General features: G+C 41.2%; 1 protein-coding gene across 5 annotated transcripts in view; it reads left to right on the top strand.

Moving 5' to 3' along the window:
* The window catches only part of LOC119900690 (unconventional myosin-IXb), a 55,266-nt gene that overhangs the window by 30,822 nt on the left and 12,070 nt on the right, over window positions 1-12,374 (top strand). For 3 of the 5 annotated variants that reach the window (XM_038715867.1, XM_038715866.1, XM_038715870.1), the window contains exons 5-22: window positions 218-312; window positions 2,985-3,047; window positions 4,664-4,763; window positions 5,216-5,316; window positions 5,703-5,832; window positions 5,926-6,015; window positions 6,368-6,484; window positions 6,704-6,838; window positions 7,213-7,334; window positions 7,465-7,606; window positions 7,736-7,931; window positions 8,396-8,471; window positions 9,031-9,123; window positions 10,700-10,813; window positions 11,162-11,201; window positions 11,376-11,498; window positions 11,608-11,688; window positions 11,977-12,087. In XM_038715867.1, the coding sequence (XP_038571795.1) occupies window positions 218-312; window positions 2,985-3,047; window positions 4,664-4,763; window positions 5,216-5,316; window positions 5,703-5,832; window positions 5,926-6,015; window positions 6,368-6,484; window positions 6,704-6,838; window positions 7,213-7,334; window positions 7,465-7,606; window positions 7,736-7,931; window positions 8,396-8,471; window positions 9,031-9,123; window positions 10,700-10,813; window positions 11,162-11,201; window positions 11,376-11,498; window positions 11,608-11,688; window positions 11,977-12,087 (1,929 nt within the window). The remainder of the gene's footprint in view (window positions 1-217; window positions 313-2,984; window positions 3,048-4,663; window positions 4,764-5,215; window positions 5,317-5,702; window positions 5,833-5,925; window positions 6,016-6,367; window positions 6,485-6,703; window positions 6,839-7,212; window positions 7,335-7,464; window positions 7,607-7,735; window positions 7,932-8,395; window positions 8,472-9,030; window positions 9,124-10,699; window positions 10,814-11,161; window positions 11,202-11,375; window positions 11,499-11,607; window positions 11,689-11,976; window positions 12,088-12,374) is intronic. The other 2 variants (XM_038715868.1, XM_038715869.1) reach the window with 2 other exon arrangements.

Raw genomic sequence — 12,374 nt, 5'->3', positions numbered from 1 at the left:
TTGTACCTCCATAAAGGTTTAAAACTCAGCTGAGGCACTGCAATCAAACCCAACTACAATTTTGTTGTCTTATAAACCTGTTACCTCACTGACAAGGAAAAGCGACCATAGTGATATTACAGAAAAGTTGTTGATTTGACAACACACTGCATGTTTTTGACTTCAAAGCCTTAAACTTTACTTTGTGTTTCTGTTTTCTCCTGCTCTTCTCTGTCAGGCCTTCGGAAACGCCAAGACAGCCCACAACAACAACTCCAGCCGCTTTGGTAAATTCATCCAGGTTAATTACCTGGAGAGCGGTGTGGTCAGAGGGTGAGTAATTAACAGAGGTCGCATGTCTGTGTGTGTATCTTTCACTCTCATCAAGGCCTCAAACAAAGTCGAGTCAGGCCACGTTGCCTCAACATGCATTACACACCATACAGGGGCATTTAAATGATTGCGCTCTATGTCCTCTTCCTCTTGCTGTAACTCGTCATCCCTTTAGTCTAATATCTTCCTCTTTGCTCTCTTTTATCATTGGTCATGTGGATTCTACTCTGTGCAGTGTGCATGTAGACTAAAACTTTCAACCAATGGCATGCCCTTCCTTTTTCTTAGCAGTCAGACTCTGGTTAGGAGCTGCATCAAAGTCTGGTCGACTGTGTCACTTCCTCATTTCCACAACAGCAGAGGGGAACAGCTGCTCAATACAGTGTCTTAAAAAGACAACATGATGTGCTGTAATTGTGGTGAAAGAGTTGAAAGCCCGGTACAGTGTTCATACTAAAGGCTAACAAGATGATATTTTTAAACGCTGGTGTGTATGCAGGTGTTTCATACTAGAAATAAAATTTGATTTGAAACATGTAAATGCCTGTGGCGACAGCTGCTCAGCAGCTCAGTAAGTGGGCATCCCCAACCTGATAATCCCCTGATGGCAGCAGGTTTCATCATGCTCTATTGGATTGCTTTGACTTTATTTTATCCCTTTTTTTATTCTATTTTACTTATTTTATATGTATCTTAAACATGTATTTTGGTCTTTTCAATGTTTTCTTGCTTGTATTGTTGTCTTTGCACTTGTTGAAGCACTTTGTAACTTGTTTTTGAAAAGTGCTCTACAAATAAAGATGATTATTATTATTACCCTGAGAAGGGTCTGTAATCCAATCAGGAGAGTTGATTTTAGTTGGCTGATGCTGCTGTGCTATAAAGCGAACCCACTTAGACGAGAAAATGCTGAAAACTACGAATGTAGTCAAACAAACACTTAGTGTACCATCACTGTGTAGCCTTCTGCTTCACATCAGTAAAGTGTTGGACTCGGAGTACCACCACAACTCTGCCCTGTAGACCTGACAAAGGCTGCCTGTCTATCTCTCCATCTCCTGTGGCAGCCATTCAGATAGTCAATAGAGGAGATTAACAAAGAGAAGGCTGCTGTTGTGCTCTGCTTTCTGAGTGGACTGACTAACTGACAGAAGAGATATTTTTGTACTCTTTCTGTGGGTCTCTGTCCGGCTAATCCTTCCTCACTGAGCGAGATGAAGCAGAACGATGAAAAGGAACACACATTTTTGAGGAGGTGTAAAAAAGAGGTGGTTTCCATCCATTCATACAGTGCGGATGGATGTTTCGGTATGTACAGTATGTGTTGTGAGACTTCTCTTACCCCTGTGATAAATGCTGATACTGTATAGACAGTATGTCAGTCGGCTCCTGTGTACTTTTCTGAAACAAGGCTCCTGTCAACATTCTTGCTGATGTGCACTGTTCTCAATTAAATTAGCTCATAAACATACAATCTTTTCAGGAGATATCATATTTACATACTATCTCCTGTGGTGGCCCATTTAGATTCATTTATCATCTGGGCTTAATGCTCAGAAACCCCCTCAAAATACATTTACAAACATTACATGTGCACAATTTACTTAAACTCATCATGTAATGCGTTCAGATGTGAAACAGGTTCACTGAAACAAATGTACCTCCACAAGTACAAAACCACAGAACCAAGAAATTTAATTTAGATGCCTAGTTTGGCGGACCTCTGTTTAAGTTTTTCAAGAAGCAGCACCAAGCTGTAAAGGCCTATGTGGCCTGTATTTCTGTATGTATTCATGGATGTTTCAAAAGCTGTTGACACGGTTAACACCTGTACAAGATACCTGTAGCTAGTTACAACTGGTTCAAGGGAAAGCCTAATCTAAATTCATCAGTTATTCAGGGCACGCCACAAGGCTCTGTCCTGTCAAATTCTTAAAAATAGTATTTGTGGGTGTGTTTGTGGCCATGACACTTCCAACAAACGCCAACCCAACATTTTTATAATATAAATTAAAGTAAGTGCACTGTTCTGAGAAAAGGGAACTCAAACTAGCGGATCTATACAGCAGATGCATGAACTTGGTCTCAATAAATCTATCTATAGTTTTGGCTGCATTTTTAGCAGATGTGTTTCTCACAGCACAGCTCTATTTTTGGTGTGTCGTGAGGACTGGCGTCAGTGTTGTTTTTGCCTGGTTATAGAAAAAACAGCTCTGACTTATAAAATCTTATTTAGACAACTTTATGACCTTAGTCTGGTGTAGTGGGTAAATAAATACCAGCGACTGCAGTGGTCTGAAAGCATACCTCTACCCCTCAGTCTCCTCTGTCCGGCTAGATGTTACACAATAAAAGAAATTAATTCCAAAGTTGCCTGGTTGTTGTCTGTATGGGGTGTGTGATTTGCTACGATCCATCCGACCCTATTCGAACGCTTTGTTCACTCTTTGATTGTTCCGACCATCTGCCCTGACTTCCCCTCCCACTCCTCTTATTTTTTTTTTTTTTTTTTTACCAGCCCACTTTCACATATGACCTGAAAACGCACACACACAGACAGGGCTGAGTGACCTTTAGAGTTAAGTGATTCATCCTCCATTGTTTTTCTTCTTCCCCATTTTTCTTGTCCGTTTCTACTCCACTCCTCCCCTACGCCCCCCTTTCTCATTTAGGGCTGTGGTAGAGAAGTATCTCCTGGAGAAGTCTCGTCTGGTCTCCCGAGAGAAGAACGAGAGGTGAGGTCTTGACCCTTCACCCTCATTGACCTTCATGAGGCCCTCTGTACAAACATGGGGAGCCTCTGATGGTTAAATATGAAGTTCAGCTGAAGACTTCCGTCTGAAGTCTTTGACTTTACATGGCCATCTGCCAAAACGCTTACAACCCCACATACATGAACACACCTATTCAGACACTGTGGGTTGAAATATTATTCACCTAAATGCTTGATTATGTACTAACTGTTTGATAATACGAGCATTAGCTGTGTGTCCATAGTGAACTGAATAAGGTCATATACCATACGGTGTGTACTTGCGTTTTGAATGTAGCAGTGATGGCTGATATTGATATAATTTGGTTTTGCCTAATTTTAATGTGAACTTCACTGATTCTGGATCATGTGAGTCATTGCTCCAGAACACTATACAAACAAGTGAGAAAGAAATAATCACTTTCCTATCTGCAGGGTTAATTTCGAGAGAAAATGCCTCACTCACCATGTCATCCCTCACTTGTCCTTCACATCATGCAAGCCTTTGTTGCTCACTGTGACATTCACTCCCAAGTAGACTATCAGTCTGTTGCTACTTGTGTGAGTAATATGCAAACAGATATTTGGGCTTTGGTAATTGGGAAATACTGTCAGAGTGCAAATCACCCACTGTCGTTTCATATGCACTAATATATTTTACTGAAGAATGAGTTAAAAGAAGAGACTGAGAGACTTTTTTACATCCAGTTACTGCATCAATGAAACCAATAGGGGAAAAAACCTGATTTTTAAATGAATAGTTACCCTTTATATACAGCAAAGCTTTAGCCATGAAGTGGTAATGATTTAACTGTTTACGCAGAAAGGCCATTTCTAACTGCACAACAAACAAGTCAAGTTTTAATCCATTTTAGATTTGCTCAGATAAAGATACACACAAGCAGTCATCCGGGTAAAACCACAGTCTTCCACTGAGCAGCTCAGCTGAAGCAGCTGATGCCTTGTATAAAAACATACTGTGGCTGTTTTGAGTGGGAAGAACATTACTCATTCATGTTTCCTGTCCAGGTTTTCCCACCTAGTTTTGGAAAATGTAGTTGCCTTCCTTGACAAGCCCGCCTTCGTTACGTTCACGCTTCTAGCAGCCTACACAGTGTACTGTTAATCACCTGGCCTACAGTTGCTGTTGACAGTGTAACTTGCCTGTCTAGTCAGGGAGTGACTGTACTGTATATGATGTCATTATTTCTTTGTGATAAGTGTGGAAACTCATTACTCCCTTGTGCTTTTACAACAAAGCTTTGCCGCCTATCTACCTACATGCCCACTGATAGCATGAGTGGAAAACTGATATTAACATCACTGAGTTCCAGACATTGTCTTCTTTCTGTTAGCTTTTTACAATGTTGACTCTTGGTTTATCACCAAAACTACCCTTTATTTGTGACCATAAACATGAAGCTCAATTCCGCTGATAAACTGCTCACCAGATAATAATACAAACAAATCATGGAAGCACACAAGAATTAGTTAAACCTTTTGAAGAGCAGTTTAAAGAAGTTCTTGCAGTTATAACTTGGTGTGAGTACAGTTCTTGAGCAGTACAGGCATTAAGAACGATGTTTGTTGTTGATCCAGGAACTACCACGTGTTTTATTACCTGTTGTTGGGAGCTTCAGAGGAGGAGAGAAAGGAGTTCAAGTTGCTGCCGCCTGAAGACTACTTCTACCTCAAGCAGGTACAGTACAACTCCAGTACATGTCCCATCACATCCAGCAATTTATAATATATCCATTTTATATAAATGGTACTCTTACTCTTCACTTTATTAACTTATTTTCTATCCTGTTCAGTCTGCTTAAACCACTGCTTAAACAACCTTACAATCATGTTAATGAACTATAACCTGTTTGTGATTTGACCTCTAAGGTAATACTGTAATTCACTGTGAGTGGACCTTGCATTCATGAAGACTGTCAAGCTTCTGAATAAGCTGCCGTATACACTGCGCACATGTGTCCTGCATGTTAATGAAGCAGTCTTTGTTCTCTCAGTTTTTTTTATTCCCCTCTCTCCTCACCCTCCTTGCCATTCACCTCTGTTCTTCACCTGTTTGTGAGTCCATTTTGTGCTCATGCTGTCTTTTTCTCATATTTATACATCTCTTCTAACGTCTGTCTTTCCTTGTAGCAAAACTTTAAGATAGAAGATGAGGAAGACTTGCGTCATGACTTCGAAAGGCTGCAGCAGGCGATGGAGATGGTTGGCTTCCTTCCTGCCACAAAAAAACAGTAAGTGAATCAGTAACATGTTCAGTAATAGTGCGTGTAATTCAGGAAGGAGAAAGGATATTCTTCCAGACAAGTGGATGGGATTTGGATGAAAATTCATCCTGAAGTATTACATACATTATATACATTACCAAAATATCAGTTACAACAAAGAGACCCTTTTAGAGCACCAGCCACAAAATTAGCTAATGGGCTAATGTAACAGTTTATTAGAGACAGTGTGCACTGCACTACCATACAATGCTTCAATTCACTTCACTAGTTATTGATCAAAAACAGATAAGACGGAAGAACAGCATGTGTAACATTGTTCCTGTATTTGTCATATGACTGTATTGTTGCAGTTGCTTTCACTTTATGCAATTTTTGTTGTGACTGTGTTGCAGGATCTTTTCTGTGCTTTCGGCCATCTTGTATCTGGGCAACGTGACCTACAGGAGGAAGTCGACAGGCCGAGACGAGGGGTTGGATGTGGGACCGCCAGAGGTCCTGGCTACACTCTCAGACCTGCTAAAGGTAACGTGTGTTTGTTTCTGTATGACTCCATATTTCACTGTGTGGCGAATTACCTGTGTATGTCAGTATTAACCTGTGTGGGTTACCTCTCAGGTTAAAGAGGAGCTGCTGGTTGAGGCGCTGACGAAGAGAAAAACGGTGACAGTCAACGACAAGCTGATCCTCCCCTACAGCCACTCTGAGGTATGCACCAGCCATGAAGACGCCTCTGCGACTTGGCATTACTAAAATGGCGTCCAACTGCGCTCTAACTTATGTCTGCTTCTTCCTTATGCCTTTCTGCTTCTTTATTAATACCACACCTACAGTAGATTTTCTTCTTTCTTGTCAGTGTGAAATGTTGTATTATATCCTCCTTTTTCTCTGTTAAAAAAAAAAAATCAGTTAAATCCTTCATTGATGTTTGCCTCCGTCAGATCTTTGTTGTAACATAAGTATCCTAATTCCAAAGCACATTATGAAATAGCGCAGTTATTTCTGTTGTTTTGAGTTTTCGTCACAATATGCCGAATCAACCCTGTCTTTCTCCCGTCAGGCTATCACAGCAAGAGACTCCATGGCCAAATCTCTGTACAGCGCCTTGTTTGACTGGATCGTGCTACGCATCAATCACGCGCTGCTTAACAAGAAAGATATGGAGGAATCTGTCCCAGTGAGAGACTCACACACACACACACACACACACACACACACACACAAACACTGGAAATTAGATTTCCTCTGCTGACTTACCTGGAGGAATTTTCATGAAGAACAGAAGAACACTCTACATCACTAAATGCTATAAATATTGTTACTCTCGGCAAGATGATTGTTATACATTCCCCTTCCTGCTCTTCTTTAGTGATGTGTTGGTGTTCCTGTTTTTCAGTGCTTGTCCATTGGTGTTCTGGACATTTTTGGCTTTGAGGACTTTGAGACCAACAGCTTTGAGCAGTTCTGCATCAACTATGCAAACGAGCAGCTGCAGTATTATTTCAACCACCACATCTTCAATTTGGAGCAGGTGAGCAGTCTTGTTTCATTGCCCCCACCCCTGCCCCTTGAACAAAATTATGTCTGTTCTCTTCTCTGTGTTTATAATAACGACTGTTTAAATGGTGACTCATCCAAACATTTCCTGATCTCTGAAGGGACAAAAGTATGCATGCAAGTTCATGTTCAAAATATTTAGTCATTTAGTCAAGCTTTACTGGGAAAACTGCTGCATCTTTTTAGCATATACAATAAAAAAATAATTAATCTGTTCTGGATCTGTTAGTCACTGTTTTGCATTTGAGACCAATCGGTTAAGTCATTCAGATCAAAAGATCAACCGTGAATTTGCATGACTAGATTTCACCAGTGAGCTTATTCTCTGATATGTCTTGTCTCATCCAGGAGGAGTACCAAGCAGAGGGAATCACCTGGCACAACATCGACTACACAGACAATGTGGGCTGTATCCACCTCATCAGCAAGAAACCCACTGGCCTGCTCTACTTGTTGGATGAGGAGAGCAAGTAAGAACAGCTGCAGACAATGATGATGATAAGATGTCTTATAGCTGCGAGTAGGAATGACAAATTTTCTTTTCCTCTCTTTCTATTCTTCCTTCTTTCCTCTTTCCTTCCCTCTGTGCCTGTGCTCCAGCTTCCCCCATGCCACAGATGAGACATTATTGGCCAAATTCAAGCAGCAGCACCAGGGGAACAAATACTTTGTACCCACACCAGTCATGGAGCCTGCCTTCGTCATTCAACACTTTGCTGGGAAAGTCAAATATCAAATCAAGGTGAGGAGGACGGACAGCGATGATGTGAAGTAACATAAGCAAAAGAGTTTGAAACATACTGTAGTTAGTATATAATATATAACCTGATGGTGCCGTTTTTAATGTTCTTGATATATTCAACCATGGCAGGATTTCCGGGAGAAGAACACTGACCACATGCGTCCCGACATTGTGGCGTTGTTGCGGAGTAGCGATCGTGCATATGTGCGGCAGCTCATCGGCATGGACCCGGTGGCCATGTTTAGATGGGGCATCCTGCGCGCCACAATCAGAGGCATTGCTGCTTTTAACGAAGCTGGCCGCTCCTGGGCCGCCAAAACTTCAGGTACATTATCACTGTGTTAGCGTCAGGCCATCCCAGGTGAAATAGTCTTTAAAGATTCAGTCTTAGAATATGTTTTTGTAGTTGCTGATCTGAATTATGCTAATGCTAAACAAAGACTATCATTCTTGTTTCTTCAGTCAGAATTATGTTATAAAAGTAAAGGGTTTTCATTATAGGTAGATAGGAAATTTATCTTTTCTCAGGTAAGCACAGAGAGGAATATGGAGAAACATAGGAATTTTTTGGTTTTCCGTGCAATTCTTAATCCTCCAGACTATTCTGGTGCTCTCAGATTTAGCCCATTGACGTAGGAGCCTTTTTATGTGGATTATCAAGATTAAATAAAGTCAGGACAAAAACTAAAACAACAAAAACTGCTGCAATCATGTGACTTTTATCAACCGTTGTTCTACTTGAATACCTACTTATGATAAAAACATTGTGTGTTTGTGTTTTTGTTTTAGGTGTTGTCCGGCCAATCTCCAGAACTCCTTTAGGAGAGCTTCAGCGGTCCAATGCCCCTATAGACAGAATGTACAAGTAAGTAATGTACACAATTGAATATAAAACTATGAAACTTGTCTCACTTGTTTTTTGTGGTGTTTGGGCTGGTTTTCTAATTGTCAGATCTGTTTCCACTGGAGGAATCTGTAGCACCTGTGGATGTGGAGGCAGACTGTCAGTCCTGTTTAGTTTATGGTCAATAACTCAGACAATCAACAGACTCATTGTTTAAAATTGGATCAATATAATATACAGCCTTCATAAACCTTTCCTCAACTTATAAACCTCACAGAAGCATATTTTCTGTTTGATGCTCATTGTTTAAGGTGAACGAAATCACCTACAAATAGTTGGTGAACTGTGGACCTCCACATTTATCCTGTGGTGCTGGATGAGATGAGGAAGGACAATGTCAGACACCTGAATTCTGTTCAGCTGGGTTACTGTAACTTATCCAAACTGAATCCATAAACACTGACAGTTTTTTGGATTCACCCTGACAGATGAATCCCCGTTCACCTCATCTCAGTCCCCCATATCCTCTCCACCTTTTGGTGACCCCGGTGTGTGCGGTTCTCTCCTTTCCCCTCCACAGACGAGCGTCTATGCTCGATTTCTGCTTTGATCACTCAGAGGAGCGCCCACTAGAGGCCTTTGAAGACATCTTTGCTAGCTATGAGAGTAAGAAGTAAGTGATTTGGTGGACAAGAGAAAGGAATGAAGACATGAGGCCAAGCAGGAAGGAAATATGTTTTAAATGGGGTAATAGATACTGGTTTGCTCTATTTTCTGAGTTTGCTCCCATCTAAAAAAAGTATCTGAATTTTTTCTTTGCTGTTTAATATATTTTAATCTAAACCAATGTATCAAGTGTTTTTTTTTTGTTTGTTTGTTTGTTTTAATCAAAGAAGATCTGGCTTGTCAAATGTCGCAATATCTGCTTCTTTAAATATAAAAGCAGAGGAAGTTCAATACACAGACATAACGGCACCGCAAAGTTGCCCTTTACTTTGTTACTTTCCCTCACTGTAATCCCCATCTTTTTCTGTTGTCTGTTCTCTCCCTCCTCACATTTATTATTCTTGCTATAGAGCACAGGAAGGTGTTTGTACTGGCCTACTCTGATTAGCTACCCGGATTACTTACATCAACTGTGCAGCTTTGGAAGCACGCTTGTATTCATACACGTACATAGGCCCCAAGTCAAATAGACAAAAACAATAGGGGGATCTTTCTCAGAATGGGAACAAACCCTGAATAATATTTTTGGATTCTTGGGCCCAATGAATCTTGACCTTATACCTCCTGCTTTCAGATCTAAAATTACTTGGTTGGGGGTTTTTTTTAGTTTTTTTTTTTTTTTTTTTTTTTTTTTTTTTTTTTACAGACGAGTACCTGAACTGAGTTCAACCTCTCAGCACATTGTTACCATTATTAAATCATCCAACCCCTACCAGATCTGCAAACACTGAGGTGTAGAGGTCAGATTCTCAGTGAATCATTTCACTGTATACATTGCCCATTCCTTCACTGCCTGACCTCTGTTCTCATAGTCAGTCTTGGTAAGTATAGAAAAGTATTGCATGGACTAGCTCTGGGACACGAACAGTTCCCAAATTAACCTCACCAGACCCAGAGTCCAGTGTAACACCAGTCCCCATTTAAAGGACCATAAATCCAGCAGCCTCACCACCAGTAACAACTTACAGTCACACAACCAGTAACAACCCCAGCATGGAAACAGACCAGCTACAGCTAGCTACATGGAACGTCATCTCAGCTCTGCATGTTAACTACCACAGTGGCAGTACATGCCCCAATCTCTCTTTGTGTGTGTGTGTGTGTGTGTGTGTGTGTGTGTGTGTGTGTTTTTCTGTTCTTAAAAGGGATATGGCAGCATGGTTGGGTGGTTTAGTGTGTCTTGTGGTTTTCATGTACATAAACATGAACAGTGGGAGAATACAAATATTGGGTTATTCTTCATGGATGAGCAGAGCACGAAGTCCCCCTTGATTTCAGACTTCCAGCCATACTGCAGTTTGTGTTCTTGTCTTGGGTAACTGTGGTGGTGGTGGTGTGTTTTCATCTAAGGTGTCCTAACAGTGGAGTTCTATCACACTCCGCTTTATGTTTTTTTTTCTTTCCTTCCTCCTTTTGTCGGATTTTCTCCTCCCTACTCCTGCTCCCCGTACTCCCCCTGTGTTTCCCTTTTCCACACTGTTGTGTGTGTTATGTGTGTGTGTGTGTGTGTTCGGTGTGATTAGAGACATGCATGCAGAGATCATCAGCTCCATTAAGAACTTGCAGCTGGATGGTGAGGACCCTCGCAAGCTGCTGCAGTCCTGGGGTCGCCTCCGCTTCCCTCGACACGTCCTCCAGTGAGTCTGCAGACAGACCTGGCATCAGTTCTTCTCCAGATCAGTCCAGTCTAGTTGGCTCAGGCAGAACATGCTCCTATTAAACATCTTATCTCCTGCAGCAAACTCTCCCTCCTCTCTGTCGTCCTTACCTTCATTCATCCCTTGTCTCTGCCCGTCATTCATCCCATTTTCCAGGTGCAACGCCTGATTTCATCACTGACTTGACAGCGCATGAAGAAGTCACCCGTCCATACTAACCCGGCTTCACGCACTCCATCCACTACTTGTTCCATCCTCCTGAGTCAGGCCTTTAACGCTTCAGTGCCTCTAGCTCACCCTGCATCTTTTTTCTCCCCTTTTTCACAGGAAAAACAAGAGCACCAAACAGAGGCAGGTCATCCCCAAGGTAAACCCGAGTAAAGACATAAGACCCCAACTTTAGGGGAAGATAAACTGAATATTTAGTGTTTAAAGTCATATAAAACAACTTGGTTGATTTTATTAGTTTGCCGTCATTTCATTAAAATCATAATGATTGAGTGTAAAAAGGAAATGCATTAACTGTATTACTGCTGTGTAGAGTTTGCTGGATTCTCGGTCTCTGAAGTTCATTGTGAGCCTGACATTGCACGATCGCACTACCAAGTCTCTGCTCCATGTGCACAAGAAGAAGAAGCCTCCCAGCATCAGTGCCCAGTTCCAGGTAACATCACCTACAGCAGTTTGCACGTTACGCACAGAAACAAGCCTAAACACACCATTCCACCAGCAATCCTGAACATTCAGCAAATCCCTTTCCTCGTCTTCTTTAGACCTCTCTCACCAAACTCTTGGAGACTCTGAACAGAGCAGAGCCTTTCTTCATTCGTTGTATCCGCTCCAATGCTGAGAAGGTAAGACTCTGTTATTGTTAGTCATTTGTAAACGTGTTCTTTAATATCTCCTGTTCAAATCCCAAAGTTATCTTCCAGCTATGTTAAACCAACCTCTTTGCTCTTCTGCATAAAGACATTACTAGAAAAAATCAAAAAGTCTAAAGAATGACATTTTTCACAAAATATGCAGCCCTAATGAATGATAAAATTCTTAAATATGCTGATGATGACCATTGTTTAATTGGTCAATATCTAAATGGTAAGAGAATAATGGACCATGCCTCTTGTGTCCTTGTGTATGAGCAGAAGGAGATGTATCTGGATGAGGCCTTGGTGGTTCAGCAGCTGCGATACACAGGAATGCTGGAAACCGTTCGCATCAGGAGGTCAGGCTACGGAGCCAAGTACACATTCCAGGTACTATATAGTTCCTCCTCTTAATCCATGTGATAATCACACATAAAAATAATGTCACTTTACAGACACTGAATAAAGAAATATTTGGATGTTGAATAGAAGCTGATGAAACAATGCTACAAACACACCCAAAGGCAAGATCATTGTGCCATAATAATAAAAAATGATGATGATGATGTTGAGCACTGAACAGTTTAATATTGAGCATTAGGTTTTGACCATTCATCTGCCATATAGGTCCTCTCTTCAACAGTCTGTTCATTTCCTCTTTGTGTTAATTATTGTCT

Source organism: Micropterus salmoides, unplaced genomic scaffold (genome assembly GCF_014851395.1).
Source record: "Micropterus salmoides isolate LMB-PRFRI ecotype aquatic unplaced genomic scaffold, ASM1485139v1 Ms_hic_scaffold_13, whole genome shotgun sequence".
Classification (NCBI taxonomy): Eukaryota; Metazoa; Chordata; class Actinopteri; order Centrarchiformes; family Centrarchidae; genus Micropterus; species Micropterus salmoides.
The sequence above is the reverse complement of the archived record's forward strand: the minus strand, read 5'-3'. Positions and strand labels throughout refer to the sequence as shown.